The following is a 19,098-nucleotide window of genomic DNA, read 5'->3' as shown; positions in this document are numbered from 1 at the left end:
TAATATGTTTAATTGATCTATGACTCTTTTAACCCAAAAGATAGATTAAAGTTTTAAAAACTGCCAGCTTGTCACCAAAATTGGCCCACAAATAGCTTTAGTTTAATTATAATCATTTATATTTATGCATTTAAAAAATTGTGGGAAATGAAAGCAGTTAGCAAAAGAAGTTTTATAGCTGTAGTCACTTAAAATATAAAAAAATTAATAATAATAGTTGATGTAAAAAAAAAAAAAAGACAGCTATTTACTAGCAAATCCAGTTTAACTTTTAATCAGAGGTTAAGATTTTAATAATAAGTTAAATAAATAAAATTTTATATTAACTTATATTGCGATCAGGAAGTCTAGTAATTCTATCCTAGTTGGGCCACTCCACCTCAAGAGCAAATATATGTAATGAATGCATATGTTCAAACAGGCCAAGTCAGATTCCTGAATAAAAACCTACATCACCTTCTGGATTGTAACCAGGAAAGAAGATTCAAAACAATATTTCTTTTACACCAAGAGTTAGTGTTTATTATTTTGGACCGTGTCATCATAAGTCCAAACCTGTGGTACAATCTACTGTATGCATGTGCAAACCTAAAAAAGGTAGAAACTGTTAAATAAATAAATCCAAAGCTGTTTGGAAGTATAAGGTTTCCTTGGTAGTAATTTTCATGCACCTGCAGCGTTTCCAAAAACAGATATGAACAAAGTAATATAAATAAAAAGAATAAAATAAATAGGCCTGAACTAAATATTTTTTACTTATATTACAAATTAAGATTACAAAACGAAAATACGCTTAAATACCTTTGAAGCTTTGACGATCAGGCATAGGCAATTTTTTTCAGACATTGACTATTAAGTTTTTTCAAAAAAAACAACAAAAAAAAAACAGGAGGCATCTCATTTTGCTTGCCCGGCAAAATACGTCTGAAGGCACGTGATAACACCCCATGAGTAAACAAATAGCATATGTGTAGCATATTTATGCCGCAAAATTTTATACTACTACTACAGTACTACTCCTACAAAATAAATAAATAAAAATAATTGTATATGTACAGTATATATAACAAAAACATTTTAAACCATTTAACTAATAGTCATAATCGGTCAAAATTCATTCTTTCGGTTAACGGTTAAACGGTCAATATGAGCATCCCTAACAGGCAATTGTCTAAACCAAAGCATTCGTACATCATGGCAGAATGTACCAGGTTATTTTAGACAGAAACTAAGAAGGTGTTTCCCGGGAAGATCATCTTTATCACAGTTATCACTTGTCACAGTAAAGCAGGTATTGTCTGGTCTATATAGCTCACGTTTCTTTTAAGTAAAAATTGAAACAGATCATGTCTGACCTGGAGTGTACAGCAGGACATCCACAGCCTGAGGAGACGTCAAGTCCAGACAAGGGTTGATTTTATGTTTCAGTGTCTCTGATGTTGTTTTAGGCACCATTATCGGTACTGTTGAAAAACAATGATCTGTAAAAACTCTGTTTTGCCCAAGGTGGAATCTTAGTACAGATTAATACTGATGATCCAAGGCAAAGGTGTCTGGGCATGATCTTAGACATGAAGACTAAAATCTATTAAAAGTGAAAGAATCAGGATAGGAAATGCATACAGTAATAGGCATTGCAATGTCTCATAATAATAATAATATTAATAGTTAAAATAAAAACACAAGATAAAATATTACATGTGTTACAAGTGTTTCAAGTATGTAATGCTTATTTGCTCCATGTTATGTTTCTCTGAAACCAGAGCATACAGAAAGACCCTAATCCTTTTGTTCAAATGAAAAAACAAAACAAAAAAAAAACACTACATTTAGAGCTGATACTTATATTGCTGATAGCAACTTTTAAAAGACAAATCTACAGTAATTCTCCAAAAGGTACTCTTGAATCTTGATGCTGCTTTAAGAGTGTATGAGCTGAGATACAGTATGAACCAGACATAAATTTGAGCAAATGCATCTGCAACCAAGAAAATTCACAGACCATCTTGATCTGGCTTGTAATTACCAACCTTCTCGTTTCATTGTGTCGAAGTAGGCCAATTTAGAGGCAGCATAAATAGCTTTTTGAGACTGGAGACATCTGACCACAGCATCCATCAGCAGGGCATTTGTCAGAGCCTGTTGTATGTACTGATGGTCCTGGAGATGCATACAAACAGTCCACAAGGTTACATTTCTTTTCAGATATCAGATATCAATATCAGAAAAGTTTTAACTTATTTTGTTGTACCTAAATTGGGCATTTGTTAAGATAACAACTAGGTTTAATAGGCTCATCACCATAGAGGAAGAACAGAACGCACAATGTCCTTATTATCCTTTTGAGACCAAGGGTCAGAAAAGCTCGGGAGGACCTTCATTAAATATTGTGGTCTAATAGCATACTCAGGCAGAAACTTGCATTCCCAAAAGTCCAGATAACAACAGAATGAATGCATTGCTATACAGGGAGCAGGGATGTGTGCGCTGACTTAAACTAATTCTAAATGTGGCAAAACAGGTCAGGTCATAGCTGTCTACCTTCACCTAAACAAAAAAACTAGATTTGAGAACTAGATACTTCTTTTCAAGAAAATGCCAGGTTTAAAAGGGAAATTTAAGAAGCCATACATGTCGAACTGGAATGTCCATTTTTGACCAGAGGGGAACATCTGAGACGGCATCAGTCATTACTTCTTACAATGCCATCTTGACATGTTTACTCTGACACACTATTTAAAACATTTAAAATATTTTTAAAACCATTTTACTGTATGTCGTTATGTTAGTGTCATGACATCACAGGTATGACTTTTTCTAAAGCTCAGAAAAACTGTCCAGTCACCAAGACTCTGCACTACAGCAAGCGCAATAGTCAAGTTGTGCTTTTACTAAAAATAAGGTTGATATTTTATTTAATTTGTTGCAGTAAATTGCAGTACAGTTAAAGGTCTACAGATTTAAAACTTGATGAATCAAAAGTATATTTACATTATCGCTTCTATGGCAAAACCTAATTCACAGGGACATGGATGGTAGACATTACTCGATTGTACTACGAGAGGTGTTCAAGTCAAACAGGGACTTTTGATTGTGCAGAAAAACAATACTGTTACGAGTTCCCTATTTGTTATTTTTCTATACACCCCCCCCTGATACTTATTCCACTAAAGTTTCACTAATGTTTGGATACCATCAAGGTAGAAATTTTCTTCAGTGCTTCACATTTGAAATGCTGGCCTCCCAGGAACTCCTTTAATGGCCAAACATGGGAAAATGGCTGAGAGTGAGGTCAGGACTGTACAGGGGAAGTGGAAATAACTTCCAGACGAGTCCCTGTGATGTGCAAGTGGTGTGTGTGAATGATTGTGTGCACCAGTCCCACAGACAGATGTGTCTCGTCTGCCAGCTGGCAACAAGTTATCCTTCGATTTTCAAGAATCATGCGTTCCATTTGTTGAATGTTCATGGGAATGACTGCACTGGGCTCTGAGCCACCTTGGCTGGGATCATCCAACATGGTCATATGGCCTTCTTTGAAATGTTTACACCATTCAAATGTTTTACTGTGGCTAAGAGCCTCATCACTGTACTGTACTGTACCTGAAATCTGTAATTGTCAGGGATTTCCTCTGGTTTTCGCCTTTAATCTAATTGTTTATATGGTGAAGTTTGCTGTAAGGTAATGTTTATTTAACATTTATGGAAGGACTCTCTAGTGCCAGTGGTTTGTTACAGTCAGAGGTAAAGCTGTAACTTAGTTTTTCCTACCCTCCTAGCAAAGCCTGAGGATAGATCCTTGTTAAAAATATACTTGTTTTTCCTTGTTAAAAAAAAAAGATTTTTTTTTCTCTTATTAACTTTAAGAGATAGTTATAGCTCATACAACTTAAGTGTCATCACATCTTACACTGACATTTCCACAACATTTGAACTATTGTGAAATTGCTTCAGTATAAAGTGAATAAACATGCTGGGACACATTTACATATCCAACATATTACTGTAGTTTTGTTCTTTGCTCAAAATCCTCTAAAGCCCTGGTGGACATGAAAGGTAATCTAACAAATGTTATACAGAGAATTCAGCAGAAAAAAACTTAAGCAAACAAACCTTGTGTTCATCTGACATTTTCTTTCCTGCCCACAGCTCCTTAATCATCAAATGCCAAAGATCACACTCAGATTTCAGATTCGCCTCGAAGGTCTCCCTCCTCGTGCGGGTCTTAATCTTTAAAGAAGGGATCCTCAAAAGAAGTAAAGGCGCTGACGATATTTTCACTTCCTGAATGAAAAAAAGGGACAAAGACTTTAAAGTCAGGAGGAGCACTGAGAACGGGTCTCACGTTAAAAGCATCACCAGAGGCGAAAAGAATATCCCACATATATAACATAAATGGAACACAGGTGATTTATTTCCTTTGTATGCAAGAATACTGTCTCACCTCTATGTCTCTAAACTTGGCGACCTCCACATAACCTGGACGTCCCTCTGTGAGGAGAAAAAGTCGGCGTGGAGTCATGGCGATCTTGCCCACTCCATGGCTAGTCTTCACCGATGATGAGAGCTTGTACACTTGCTCGTTGGCCTCCAGGTGTTCAAGCACAGCTACAGGCAAATATACATCTTGTGCTTCAGCCTCTGTCTCCTTCCAGATGGTGTAGAAGAAGCGGAAAACCTCTGGGTCCACCTGCTTCTGTTGACCTGTAGGGGGAAACAGAGGCATTGTTCAAATTGGACTGGTCTCAGATTAGGTTTGTCTCTTCCATCATCACTCGAATATTTTAGATGGACTGCATTTGTAATTATCGACTATAAATAGAAGGAAATGTATAGATACCTAAAAGGAGTCAAGGTAAATACTTATGAGTCATGCTGTAAACTGTACAGCATGACTCATAAATTCATTTCCTCATTTCATGACAGATTCCAGAATATGACTTACTGGAATTTGGGAGAGTCCAAAGTGCAAAAATAATTCTAGGTGTTAGACTATAAGGGTGAGGTGATGAGTAACAATAAATGACAAAGACATATTAGACTCACTTGTCCATTAAATGTAAAATGTTTGTGTAAAGATGTCCAACATATTACAGTATATGGAACACCACCATTGCAGCGCTACATATAAAGTACAATTTCTCGGCTGTCACTGAGGATCTACATCTATTCTCGCTTGCCAAATCTAATCTAGTCCCTCACTCAAAATTATAGCACACTACATTTCATTAATTAAAAATTTTAAACTGTTGTTTATTTATAGTATAGTAAAGGCATAATCCATGCCAGGATAGCGGTAGATCTGCAGCCTATCCTGAGATTCTTGGCTGTGAAGTGGGAATTCAACCCGAAAGTTTTGTTCACTCATGCATTCACCCTTAGTGGAAAGTAAGGGTAGCCAATCCTGGTAAGCAATTTCTGTCTGGGATTAATAAAGTTCTTTGAATCTTGAACTGAATGAATGAATATATTTTTGGCTGGTGGGAGGGAACCCATGCAAAAACATTCAAAACTCCACATACAGTAACGGGGATCCTGGAGCTGTGTGTAATATATCTTTGTTACGTATAGATGTAGGTATTAGCCAAGAAATGTGTGTGCCTATGAGTGTGTGTGTGTGTGTGTGTGTGTGTGAGTGTGAGAGAAAGTATGAGTAACATATAAAATATATATAAAACATATATAAAACTTAAATATATAAAACATGCAGTGATCAACAATGAGCTTGGTTTAAATTGTAAAAAGAGGAATCAATAAAAAAAAATCAACACTACCTCAAATTTATTCTGGATTACAAAGCTAAAAAATCCACAATCATTAACCAGCAGCATGCCAGGATGACCTCCTAAAGAGCTAAGCATGGGGAATGAAAGCTTTGGGCTAAATAGCCGACTGGGTTTGAGATTAAAGCAAACAGTTAAGTTAAACAGCTAAAAGCAGATCCGGCAATAAATGAGTAATGAATGACACACTTGCGCACACACATGCACACAGAACGTTTAGATGCAGTGAATTAACGGGTGCAGCATGGGCTAAGCTTACCATCTGGTGAGGAATCAAGGTAAAAAACAGACTGGGCTGTGACCTTCGCTGTAGACTCCATACCTGGCAAACCACATCCACTTTCATTAGTCTGTACTGCGGCAGGGCATTCACCACTTAAACAAACTACAAGAACTTTTTTTAGTGACCATATTCTTTCTCCTAAATACAAAAAACTAGTTATTTTTAAACCCCTCCCCACCAATTGCTGTCAGGATTCATAAATAGACTATGACCGAAAATTTATTGTCATGCCAGTAATTATCGCCTTTGTAATCCATCACCATGGGGAAAACCACAGACGTTTCAGACATTTTAGTATAAATTATGGTCGTCTTTGCCATGATAACAAGACTTGGCCTAAAATTCATTCTGTCATCTTCTGTATCGCTTATCTTATACAGGGTCGCGGGGGGCCAGGGGCCTATCCCAGGAGACACCCTGGACAGGGTGGCAATCTATCACATGGTGCGGACACACACACACACACAAACAAACAAACAAACAAACAAACACACACACACACACACACACACACACACAAGTAATCTGCTCGTCTTTGAACTGTGGGAGGAAACCATAGTACGGGAAAAACATGGGAATCAAACCGCCTACCCTGGAGGTGCAAGGTGACAGCACTAACCACTAAGCCACTGTGCTACTTGGCCTAAAATAATTCCCCCAAACAGATAATGACAACAAAAATGCATCAAAACACTTTCGTTTTCATTAAAAAATCACTTTCAGCCTTTCTGATCTAAACCCCATTTTAAACCAGTCGTTAAAATGCAAAGGGGGTATCAACATGCACAAGACTTGGAATATTGAGGAACATAGAAAACCTTTACTGTATATGGGGCTTTGGTCCAAATCCCTCTTCAACTGGTCTTATACATGTAGCATTGTCTCCATACAATAAGGTGGCAATATTATGGAACCGACTTAAATCAACTTATTACTATTTGTTCAGGCTCGTGAGGAAGGGAAAGTGGGCTGATCCCTCGTACAGCATAACAATCACATTAAAAAAGACTACAAATCATCTCACAGAAAGGAATCTCTCAGTCTATACTGAAGCCTTTTAAAATGTAGCCATCTGGGATTTTTTTTTAGGAAAGATAAATATCAATGGTTCTCTTCATTCGTTTATCTGTGCACTTAAATTAACCTGAGACAAAAAGACGAAAAGATAATACAAATTTCGCGAATAATTCCCTGCCACTGATGTTTTCTCTTTTCTCCCTCTTCTGTGCTGTTAGATCCAATCTCACTCCCTCCCCCTTAGTGTATCACTCACCCACTGTAAGAGCCTGAAACAGGCGCTGGATGGTTCCCAGGTCTTTGACGATGCCCGACTCCTGCACACGTCGCACAAAATCTTCCAGAAACATGTGTGTACGCGGGAGCTCAAACTTCTTCACCGAACCGCCATCAGGGTAGTCGTCCTGGCTGCAGCTTTTCTTCACTCGGCTGATGAGGCGCTTCAGCTCTGGCCGTCCCTCAGCCACGCGGCGCTCTTCTGTCCTTAGTGAGTCTGTCAGCATAGTCACCAACTCTAGAGGGAAGATGTCCATATCTGTCTTGTGAAGACTCTGGAAGTCCGTTAGAGCGTCCAGCCGTTTTCCTGCTACGGAACAGATCAGGCCGCGTAGGTAGTAGTAGCGTGCTAGCAGGGACGAGTCCTCTGGTGTTGCAGAGTTAATGGCCTTGCTGAGTTGACTGATAATTTCAGAATAATAGTTTTGAACATAGTGATAGGCCAGAGGAGGAGGGAATTCTGGGAGTTTAAATGTTTTGACTGGCTTTGGGGGAATCTTAAAAGCTGTAAACATTTGACAGGAAATAAAGTGAAAAATTAATGATTTATACATTTTCAATATACAATTAAGTGCTACAGTTTTTGAATTTACACTTAACACAAAATTAAGACAAAGAAATTTAACTAAAAAAAAAAAAAATATCTATATATATATATATATATATATACATATAAATATATTATATATTAATATATAATATATATATATATATATAAATAATTTTTTATAAACAATCAAATAAGAAATCAATTATTATTGAGAGCGGAATGTCATTAAAGTTCCACTACATACTGTAAGTGTATACTGTAATTATCATGTGATATTAAAAAGAAACAGTGAAAAGTAGTTTATGTACACAACAGGAAAGACAAGGTCTCAAGAGATTAGTAGATATTAATAGTGTCCACGCCCTAGCTTCATTATATTGTTCTCTGCCTAATATTTTGGAAATTTATTGTAAAATAGAGGTGAATTTCCATTTAAAATATACTCAAATATTTACCCTTAAACTAAAGAAAGTGATTAAAAAAAAGTTTATAAATACCACCACATGTGAAAAATTTTTGCATGTGAAAAATATTGTTATTTAGAAATAACATTACACAGACCTGACTTGACTGTGGCTCTCTTGTCAAATTTCTGGAAGGACAGCTGACGTATAGGTGCCATCAGAGAAGAGTCCTCTACCAGGTTGGGCAGACTCATACCCAGCCTCTTACGCAACTGGTAATCCGGCTTTTTGTGTGCCAACTCCTTTAAGTCCGGCCTCTGCAGGGACTCTGGCATGGTCCTCATTCTGAAAGGCAAAGAGCCTGTACGTTATATTAACCGTGAAGTGAACTTTAATGCTTCAGAACAAGCTGATGTTGTATTTTTTTATGTAGTGTAATTAACCTGCATGTAGGGTTAACTGTCCAAAGTGGCAAATGTAAATGCAGGACCTTGCAACACATGCAAAACCATGCAGTGCAACTTCAATATAAAAGTATAAATAGGACATTATAAAACTATTCTTTTTATACACTTATCAACTGTAGCCACAAACTGTGCAACTGCTGCTACAAAAACACTACTATGTGTTTCCTACAAACTGGGCTTTATGATAAATTTATATACACACACTCACGGCAATTTGGGAACACCAATTAATCTAATCGCCATGTTTGTGAGTGTGGAAGGAAACCAGAGCACCCAGAGGAAACCCACCAAACACGAGGAGAACATCCACACTCCATGCACAAAGACCCCGAGGCGGGAATTGAATCCGGACCCTGAAGATGCAAGGTGAAAGAACTAACCACTAAGCCACCTTGCCATGCTGTATATTTCAGTGTCCAATGTTTTTTTACTGCATCATGTGCTACTTCACATGGGAAAAATTAATTTATTCATAAAAACTTTCAATCACAAAATTATTTAAAAAAAATAATAAAAAAATCAGGGGCTATGCAGAAACTAGGCTTAAGCCTGGCCATGTTAAACGATAATAACAAAAATAAGCAAAACAAAACAAAGTATTAAATCCATAAAATCAGATTTTAATCAATAGACTGGAGCATAACATTATGAGAGACTAAAACGCATGCCAGTGAACAACTATTAAGAATGCTGCAATCAGTCAATTTACCTGTAAGCTTCTGCTTGAGTATTTTTCTTCATCTGTGCAAAAGCATCCATCTTCCTATTTAAACAATCTTTTAAAAAAAAATGAAATATGTGTGTATCCAAGACCTGCACGAACAAAGAGAAAGATGTGTTCATTTATGCTTACCTACATGATGACATGAACAGTAATTGTGTGGATGTGTTGGTGATTACAGCAGGTGTGAATATTTGATTTCTATACCTTTTTGTAAAATGGCTGGTCCGCTGGATTCTGTGCCCTAAAAAACTCCTGACTGTTGAAAACTCGATGCTCAAAGTTTAGATGGTCATGAACCTCTCTAATTAAAGTGGGAAACAAAATAATCACTCAGAAATCTTTATTCGAATAACTCAAAGTGTCTCACTATCAGCAGGAAGCAGAAGGACATCTGATACTTCAAAGTTATTTAAAAAAACAGGAAACTATTACAGCGTTGTTAAATCTTACCTAAAGATGTTGACAATTAGCTCGAGGCTGATATTCAAGATTTCTGAGTTGAGTTTGCGCTGCCACTGACGTCTGCGACTCCGCACCTCAGACACGTCCATGCTGCTGCCATGTCTGCACGACTCCAGGTCATAGTGAATCTGCAGCCCCTCGACGCTGCACAGACACACTCAAGTTATTCCTCATGCTGATTTAATTGACCATCTGATGGAACTTTCTGGTTCGTTATTTTCCATAAAATTACACCTTCAGTATACAGAGGGGCCCAAAAAGTGTATACATACTTGAACAGTTTTTACATATACCCTTTTCTTATACTCAAATTGAATTATGGCAGCAATGTGTTGTATTATGTTTCCTCTAAAGATGTTAGTAGTCACACAATTGTTAATGCCATCATGTGACCACCAAAAGAGATATTCATATTCATGCTGAAGCATGTATACCTTCTTTTGGGCCCCTCTGTACTTACTGCATGTAATTTATGTTCCAGAAAAAATATTTATAAAAAATAAATCTTACTCAACACAGAAGCAATAATAAAATGATTTAAGTTTATACTTCCTTCTCTAAAATAAACAATGAAAATGCACATATAATCTCAGTTTGTTAGGAAGCTGGGGTCAGAAAACAGGGTCAGCCATGGAGCAGTCAGAGTTAAGGGCCATGCACAAGGGCCAACAGTGTTAGCTTTCTACCAACCATATTTGCTTTTTTGTGTTAGACCATGACCTTTGTTCGCAGCACACCCAACTTTTAGTTTATATAGTCTTAAAATAAAAAAATGTAAGTAACACTTAACATGCAGTATGGTTGCAAATCACTTCACCAAGCCAGTGACCACTGCTACATCCTTCTTTTGTGATGCTGTTTCGGGCTTGCACTATAGCATTTTCAGCTGAAGTGTGTTGGAGAAAGAATATTTAAAACTGTATCAGCTTCTTCTTACCGTTTTTTAAAACATTCTGTGGCAGCCACTGGCATATCTGGCAAGTCTGCAGCATTTGATGAAGTTACTGTTCCATTATCAATATCAATCAGGATCAGATCATCTGTCTCCTAATGAGGTAAGAAGATACAACTTCATTCTCAAATATTCAAGTTCATAATACTTACAAGACCAATGTTTAATATACAGTACTGTATGTATGTATGTACTGTATTTATTTTTTTCCAATTACAAGCCACATTTGTTTTTTAATTTTTTTATTTCAAGAGATCTAAAGGCTAGTCCACCTATAAGGAAATTGCTAACAGGAAGGAATTAGGAATTGTCATGGATCAGCCAGAACAGGTTGGTACAGTCACATCATAATTTCTAACGTGCTTACTCCACTTCTCACTTGCCCACTCAACTCTGGTTCCTCTATTCATACTATCTCTCTGGTGCACCTAAAAAGCTCTCGGCTTTACGAGGATAACAAGAGATTCTAGTGCTTCAATCTTGATCCAGACTATTGTTATCTCGACCACACAGATGTGGGATTACATTAACTTGTTTTCAGGTAGGATTTCCTGGTTTTTGATCATTGTTTTGCCCTTTTTTTATTACATGAACCTCTGCTTAATGCATAAAAGTGAATTTTTGTGTTTTTAAACCATGTCTGGCGTATGGGATTATGAGACTGAATTTGTTACTGGCCATTGTTGCTTTGATCATCACTTTGACTTCCCATTTTTGATCTGTGGTGCCCTTTTTGTCTATGAGATTGCACGTTACACTACTGACATTTATTAAATATCATCATCCTTACTGCAGCTACATCTTCTAGGTGCTGAACATGGCAGCCCATGAGGTAAGAGGTAGGAGCCATGAGGAAGTCCATCATCTCTCGGGAAAGAACAGGAACGTAAGGGTGTTGCCAGCGCAGTGGGTGGATGAACAGCATGAAGCACTCAGCCACTAGCGTGAGCCTGGCCCATTCCGAGGAGAAGAACACAACCCGCTGCTCCGTCAAGATACTACAGATCACCTGCAGAAACATGCTGAGTTCTTGGGTATGGACTCCAAATGCAACAATTCAGTTAGTTTTTTACTTATTGGTAATTATATTAAAACTTCATCAGCTATCAAACATGAAAAAAATATATAAAATTAAAAAAAAAAATGTAATAAAAAATGTTTTGTACCTGTAAGATCTGCTCAGGTCGAAAGCAGAGAAAAGGTAAATGGAGATCCAGGTCCACGGCAGGACAGTCCTTATCTTCTCTAGGTGGAAGAATGATCTGTAGGGGTTTCAGGTTAAATGCCTATAAAGAAAAATAGTAAGAAATAAATATGAACAAAAAAAATCAAATATATGGTAGCAAATGTTTTTTTTTTCTATAAGAAAAAACATTTAATTTATTATGGTTAATTATGGTTGGTGGTTTATATTAGCTTATATGTGTTATTTGACCCTTAAAAAGAAAGATATGTCATAATTTCCTCCATGAATGTGCAGACTAATAGATTATTTTATTACTTGTTAACTTTGTGCTAAAATCTCTACATTGTAAAAGATTATAATTGATTAAATATAGGCCTTTGACAAACCTAATACTTTTCTATCAAAACCAAATGTTTTGAAATACAATTTGAAATACAATTTGAATTTAACAAGAGTAAAAAAATAAAAATAAATATATAACACTAATTATTTGGTTATTGTCAAAAAAATGTTGACTGATTAAATTTTAATATTCTTTATTTTATCTTTATAATAACTATTTAAACACTTATTTTAGAAAAAAGTAATAGTCATCATTCCATTATATTTTGTTATTAAACTTCGAATCATTTTGGTGTACCTTATGGTCCCTGTGAAATAGACACTTCTAATGAGAACTGGAGACCAATTTTTTGACTAATCTCCCTAAAGCAACTCACCACTTGCAGCTGTCCAGGTGGCGGAATGGGAACCAGTGCCAATTTGGCTGAGAATTCCCTCACCTGCTCCTCGAACTCCGACATCCGTGATGTCTTGAGCTGGACAAGGAAGCTAGGGGTGTGCACAGAAGACAGTGTCAACAAGTTCTCAGAACAGATTTCATGCATAATTGGTGATGGTACTCACGCGGACAGGCAGTCTCTTAGAGCGGTGTAGTAAGGGTATTTGGAAATAAGGCAGATTCCATAGGCTGTGAATAGCTTTTTTGGTTTGGACAAGTAGTGCTCATTTTTGTATGTTATACTGTTCACAGATACCTAAAATTCAAAAAGTATTGCGGTTAACAATATTAGTTTCATTTAAATGAACTAATTTAAATATTTTTGTTCCAAGGGATTCATGGCTTATAACACACACTAGCAGTACTCTAATTTCAAAGTGGTGTACCAGTGGTAAATATTTCACCCAAGCTGTATTGCAGGAACTCTCATCACCTGTATGGATTTATAATACTGAACGACCACTCCATGTGTCTGGTTCCCAAGGACGTCTGTGAAAACCAGGAAGTGATAAGAGTCTTCTTGACTCTCACTGACGACTCTCAACCCATCTAACCAATGAGAGAGAATAGAGAAACTGTTATCAGATTTAACAGTGGTGAAATGAAGTATTAAGGAGGTCTAGAAAGCTTCACCTGGGAAACAGAGCTGAGGCAGGGCAATGAGGTCGATGTCTTTAGGCACACTCTGATCATCTGTTGCGATCTTGGTCCCGTTGAGGGATGACTCGGATCTCTCTCTTTTCTTTTTTAAGAACGAGCGTCTCCTCTGGACCCTACTGAAGGCTGAGGCATAACCTTGATCATCGCTTGTGTCTCCTTTAGTCACAAAAGGTGGGGCATGGACCTGTAACACCTCAGCCTCCAACAGCACTGGCTCTTTCTCTTTGCCATTCTGCAGCTGAGAATGAGAAGATAATAATTACCCATTATTTGTGACCTATAATTATCTATTCATTAATGTCTTGGGTAAAATATAGAGCTAAGTGCAAAAGTTTCCATCCCATTGGTTTCGTGGTAAAAAAAAATCTAAATCTTTATTTTATAATAATAAAAAAAAAAAAAAAAGTTTTCCATAAATTCATTTAAAATATGTTAAATAAAACCTGGCAGAAAATGCTTTAAATATGACCGAGTTCACAGACATGAAAAAGTTGTGGCCCCCCATGAACTCCATCTTATTAATCTGAACATGATTCATTGAGGTAGCTACAGTGGGTACGGAAAGTACTAAAATTTATATGGCAGGCTTTTGCTAAAATCATTCAAGTTCATTTTTTTCCCCTCATTGATGTACACATAGCACTCCATATTGACAAAAAAACACAGAATTGTTGACATTTTTGCAGATTTATTAAAAAAGAAAAACTGAAATATATCACATGGGCCTAAGTATTCAGACCCTTTGCTCAGTATTTGGTAGAAGCACCCTTTTGATCTACTGTAATACAGCCATGAGCCTTTTGGGAAAGATGCAACAAGTTTTTCACACCTGGATTTGGGGATCCTCTGCCATTCCCCCTTGCAGATCCTCTCCAGTTCTGTCAGGTTGGATGGTAAACATTGGTGGACAGCCATTTTTAGGTCTCTCCAGAGATGCTCAATTGGGTTTAAGTCAGGGCTCTGGCTGGGCAATTCAAGAACACTCACAGAGTTATTGTGAAGCCACTATTTTAGCTATGTGCTTAGGGTCATTGTCTTGTTGGAAGGTAAACCTTCGGCCCAGTCTAAGGTCCTGAACACCAGGATATCCGTGTACTTGGCCGCATTAATCTTTCCCTCGATTGCAACCATGTCGTGCACAGCATGATGCTGCCACCACCATGTTTCACTGTTGGGGCTGTATTGAACAGGTGATCAGCAGTGCCTGGTTTTCTCTACACATACAGCTTAAAATTAAGGCCAAAAAGTTATATATTGGTCTCATCAGACCAGAGAATCTCATTTCTCACCATCTTGGAGTCCTTCAGGCATTTTTTAATGTGTCTTGCACTGAGGAGAGGCTTCGTCGGGCCACTCTTCCACTCGTCCCAACTGCATCTCTGGAGCTCAGCTACAGTGATTTTTGGGTTCTTCTTTACCTCTCTTACCAAGGCTCTTCTCCTCTGATAGCTCAGTTTGGCCAGATGGCCAGCTCTAGGAAGGGTTCTAGTTGTCCCAAAACGTCATTTAAGGATTCTGGAGGCCACTGTGCTATTAGAAACCTTAGGTGCAGCAGAAATTTTTTTGTAACCTTGGCCAGATCTGTGCCTTGCCACAGTTCTGTCTCTGAGCTCTTCAGGCAGTTCTTTTGGCCTCATGATTCTCATTTGCTGACATGCATTGTGAACTGTAAGGTCTTATATAGACAAGTGTGTGGCTTTCCTAATCAAGTCCAATCAGCATAATTTAACACAGCTAGACTCAAATGAAAGTGTAGAACCATCTCAAGGATGATCAGAAGAAATGCACAGCACCTGAGATAAATATATGAGTGTCACAGCAAAGGGTCTGAATACTTAGGCCCATGTGATATTTCAGTTTTTCTTTTTTTAATAAATTTTAGCAAATGACTGCAATATAACAACGAGTGAAAAATTTAAGGGGGTCTGAATACTTTCTGTACCCACTGTATGTAATTGCTTAAACTTGCAAGCATGTTCAGAGTAAAGTCATGCAAACTTTTGCACTCAACTGTATGGAGTCACATTACCGCGTGTAAATCCTTCAGGTGATCACTGGATGCTCCTACAACCACACAAGCTTCCAGCAGTCCCAAGGGGATGTTATTCGCCATTTGAAGGATGCCTCATCTGATCACACACATTCAGGTCCCTGTGACAACCCTTTCTCCACACTCACAATGATAATGTGCTGGAACATCAGCCTCGTCTAGCCCTGTTCAGACAGACATGCGCCAAGACAGTGTTCAGGCCACTTGATAAAGTTTTACAAAGCAAAAGAGTAGGTAGGATGAATATTGATTATACTTTTTATTTCAGGATGTAACTGACACAACCACATTGCAGAGATACATGACAGCAAGACATTTAAGACAAGTATTGTAGGAGGTTCAGGAATCATTTTATTAAAAAGACACAATAACATAAAACTGCTGCATCTTAATTATAAAATAATTTAAAAAAAAATCAAAATGATAGCTACATTTCATGAATTAAGCAACAACTATATTATTTATTACAGTGGCTATTTGCCTGTTTTGCAACATCAAGCTTAAGAATGCTTCAATGGGATTTTTAAAGCTTATTTCAAAATGACCAAATAAAACCAAATAAACATTTAGATACCATTAACAAATAAATATTTAGATGCCCTTAAAAAAACAAACAAACAACTTAATTGTATTGACTAAATTTTTAACAATCCAAATTAGGACTAGTATATAGTTTTCTTGAGCCCCGCACTAAACATGTTAAACAAGGCATTCTTGTGTTTATTTCAAAACCACCTGTATGGTTAACTGACTTTGGGAGGCCTGAAAGTTTATCCATAAAACCAGCCTTCGGTCAAGACTACCTTAAAGCTCAGAGATTGAGAAGACTGTTATAAATGATAAGCAAAGCTTTAAACCTTCCTTGGAGTACTGTGATCACCAGTAGTACAAGGCAGAATAAATTTAAGGCTTAACGCAGACACCAGGCCCGTAGCCAGCCTAGTGCAAGGGGGGGTTCTTTTTTTTAAAAAGTGGACCTTTTTTCTCAGCATTTTGTATTTGAGTATTTACTCATTTTGTATTTCATTTTGAGGATTAAATACTGCATTTTAGTGTCATGTGCTGGATTAGCTTTTCTGCTGGTATCATAATGTGCATGCTTTTGATGCACCAAAAATATTTACTACAATGTTGTCAAATTGCTTATCAAGATCACATGCGACTTTTTTCACTTCAAAAACACACCCACAGAGTTCAAAAGTTTAAAAACCACACTAAAAACAGAATACATTTAAGGAATTTTTACCGGGATATTATTAAACTACAAATTCAACTTCTCTCATCAACATGCTCTCTCATTTCTTTGTCTTTGCCTCTTCACTTTATTGAACTTATATAAAATATATTTAATATTCAACGAATTGTTATTTATATAGTCTATTAATTAGGCGAAATATAATAAAATATGTTAAATTCAACCTTTAAAATCCCAGTCATATAGCATAATTCAATCTTTATTGGCATGTCGAGCATTTACAGTAGGCTATCATTTACATTCAGAACGTGAAGTAAAGAGATCGAAATGAGGAATATAAACAAATATAAAAATATTACCAATAATTATCTAATAATAATAATATACAAATATTACGGGGAAAGACGATCAGTTAATGTACTTACAAGACTGTGGGATGGATAAAAATTTTTTTTTGTGGGCTTATTTTATTTTATGTTTTATGTAACAATTATTAATGATAAACTTTATTCGAATGTTGTCTACACCGCGTATAGACACTAGAGAGCATCGCCTATGGTTAATAGAATAATTTAATAAATTTACTAATTTAATAGAATAATTTATTAATTCAAAATAAAATGTTAATAAATCCTAATATTATGCATGGTCAAGCAGGTTTGTTTACGCATTGAACTCGTCGTTCTTTCTTTTCTTTTCTTTTTTTTTGATGAATTAACATTATTTAACATAATAAATTCACAGATCCATCAGATAGGCTACTGTCTGTTAATGTTCATTTAAGATGTTACAGACTTGTCATAGCCATTCAGACTGCTCAAGAAAAGGCACAAAAGAACTATTCTGTGTGTGATGTGGGGTTGACGATTAGCTACCACTTAACTAGTGTTAGCAATTTGATCTTGAGGTAGTAACAGACTTACTCTGTTTGGCAGTCTTTTTGAACATATGTTCAATATTCTCCGATAATGACGCTGCTGCCCGCTTTCTCTTCCGTCTCTCCTGCTCTTTCTGACCCATATATTATACACCGCTGGATGCCGCCGCACAGATTTAAAAAACGTCAGTTGCTGCGCAGGTTTGTCACGTCGCGTTTTTTTTTTTTTTTTTGTAAATTGTTTTGTAATAAAGTGTTATTTTAAATAATGCCCAACAATTTTAATCTGTCTCAAAAAAAAAAAAAGAAATAATAATAATAATAATAATAACAAAAAATTCTGGACCTTTGGCAGTGGGGGGTGGGTCGTTCGAACCACCCGAACCCCCCCTGGCTACGGGCCTGGACACTATGGCCTACTATGTGCTTGGGCACTTGTATGAGAAGATGCCAGTTACCGGCTGAAACTGGAGAACTTGTGCAGACCTCAACAATATCATTAACTCTTTAGGGATATGGCCTCTATAGGAAAGTTGCCAGAAGGGAATCTCTTCTGACAAAGATTAACAATAACAAAATATGGCAGATTTTATAATACAAATAAATTATAATAAAAAAGATTAAATCTATTATTATATAAATAAATAATTTTGTCTTATATGGTATATAAATTATCCAATTTAATATCTAATCTATCTAATAGCTACTCTAGTAATCAAATCTAATATTATCGAATATAATGTTTTTCAGATAAAATACAGCACGCCTATAGTAGACAACACAATGAATTATGGTTGGTCCTTCCATCAAGTATGGTTGTTTTAGCATCATGGTGTTCAACAGGAGAAACTGAGAATCTTGTTGGCCCAAGGCCAACACAGTCCAAGTGGAAATTCAGGTCAAATTCTTGAGGGAAACCTGTTCTAGTTAGCTAGAAATCTGTGTAAAGTGAAATACTTTATGTCCCAACAGCACAAAAAGCAAATCTTACAACCTGTAACTGCTGCAAAAGTTGTTGATTGATGGTTCAATTATTTTGGGAAACGCATTACATATAAATAAACTGTATAAAAGCACAACAGAATTTTTGTCACTTTAGACAGAAACCTCCTAAGCCCAAAAGCTGACTACAAACTGACCATACTTACAGTATTTAAAATACATTCCTTTAAATGTAAGAAATTATACACATAACTATACAATATATAAATAAATCTTTTGGGTGATAACACATTTGAGCCACTATAAACTATAAAGTGGAGTCTATTATTTATTTATTTAATTAATTAATTACAGTGATGGAAATCACAATCCATCCTTATTAAAATGATTATATTTATTAGAGAGCATGTCTGGTCATTTTGATTAAAAGGATTTAATACAAACCTACTGTAATAATAATAATAATAATAATAATAATAATAATAATAA

At 36.4% G+C, this 19,098-nt stretch overlaps 1 protein-coding gene across 2 annotated transcripts in view; it reads right to left on the bottom strand.

Moving 5' to 3' along the window:
• Positions 1–19,098, bottom strand: part of dennd3a (DENN/MADD domain containing 3a) — a 30,250-nt gene that overhangs the window by 8,658 nt on the left and 2,494 nt on the right. The window contains exons 2-19 of one of the 2 annotated variants that reach the window (XM_053493197.1): positions 15,575–15,759; positions 13,519–13,783; positions 13,319–13,434; positions 13,011–13,141; positions 12,824–12,935; positions 12,085–12,204; positions 11,709–11,927; positions 10,904–11,013; positions 9,955–10,110; positions 9,709–9,805; positions 9,490–9,593; positions 8,471–8,658; positions 7,340–7,864; positions 6,043–6,105; positions 4,445–4,704; positions 4,114–4,284; positions 2,031–2,160; positions 1,356–1,463 (exon numbers count right to left, since the gene is read on the bottom strand). In XM_053493197.1, the coding sequence (XP_053349172.1) occupies positions 1,356–1,463; positions 2,031–2,160; positions 4,114–4,284; positions 4,445–4,704; positions 6,043–6,105; positions 7,340–7,864; positions 8,471–8,658; positions 9,490–9,593; positions 9,709–9,805; positions 9,955–10,110; positions 10,904–11,013; positions 11,709–11,927; positions 12,085–12,204; positions 12,824–12,935; positions 13,011–13,141; positions 13,319–13,434; positions 13,519–13,783; positions 15,575–15,658 (2,959 nt within the window). In that variant the 5' untranslated portion in view covers positions 15,659–15,759. The remainder of the gene's footprint in view (positions 1–1,355; positions 1,464–2,030; positions 2,161–4,113; positions 4,285–4,444; positions 4,705–6,042; positions 6,106–7,339; positions 7,865–8,470; positions 8,659–9,489; positions 9,594–9,708; positions 9,806–9,954; positions 10,111–10,903; positions 11,014–11,708; positions 11,928–12,084; positions 12,205–12,823; positions 12,936–13,010; positions 13,142–13,318; positions 13,435–13,518; positions 13,784–15,574; positions 15,760–19,098) is intronic. The other variant, XM_053493198.1, reaches the window with a different exon arrangement.

Source organism: Clarias gariepinus, chromosome 3 (genome assembly GCF_024256425.1).
Source record: "Clarias gariepinus isolate MV-2021 ecotype Netherlands chromosome 3, CGAR_prim_01v2, whole genome shotgun sequence".
NCBI lineage: Eukaryota > Metazoa > Chordata > Actinopteri > Siluriformes > Clariidae > Clarias > Clarias gariepinus.
This window is presented reverse-complemented; position numbering and strand designations above follow the sequence as displayed.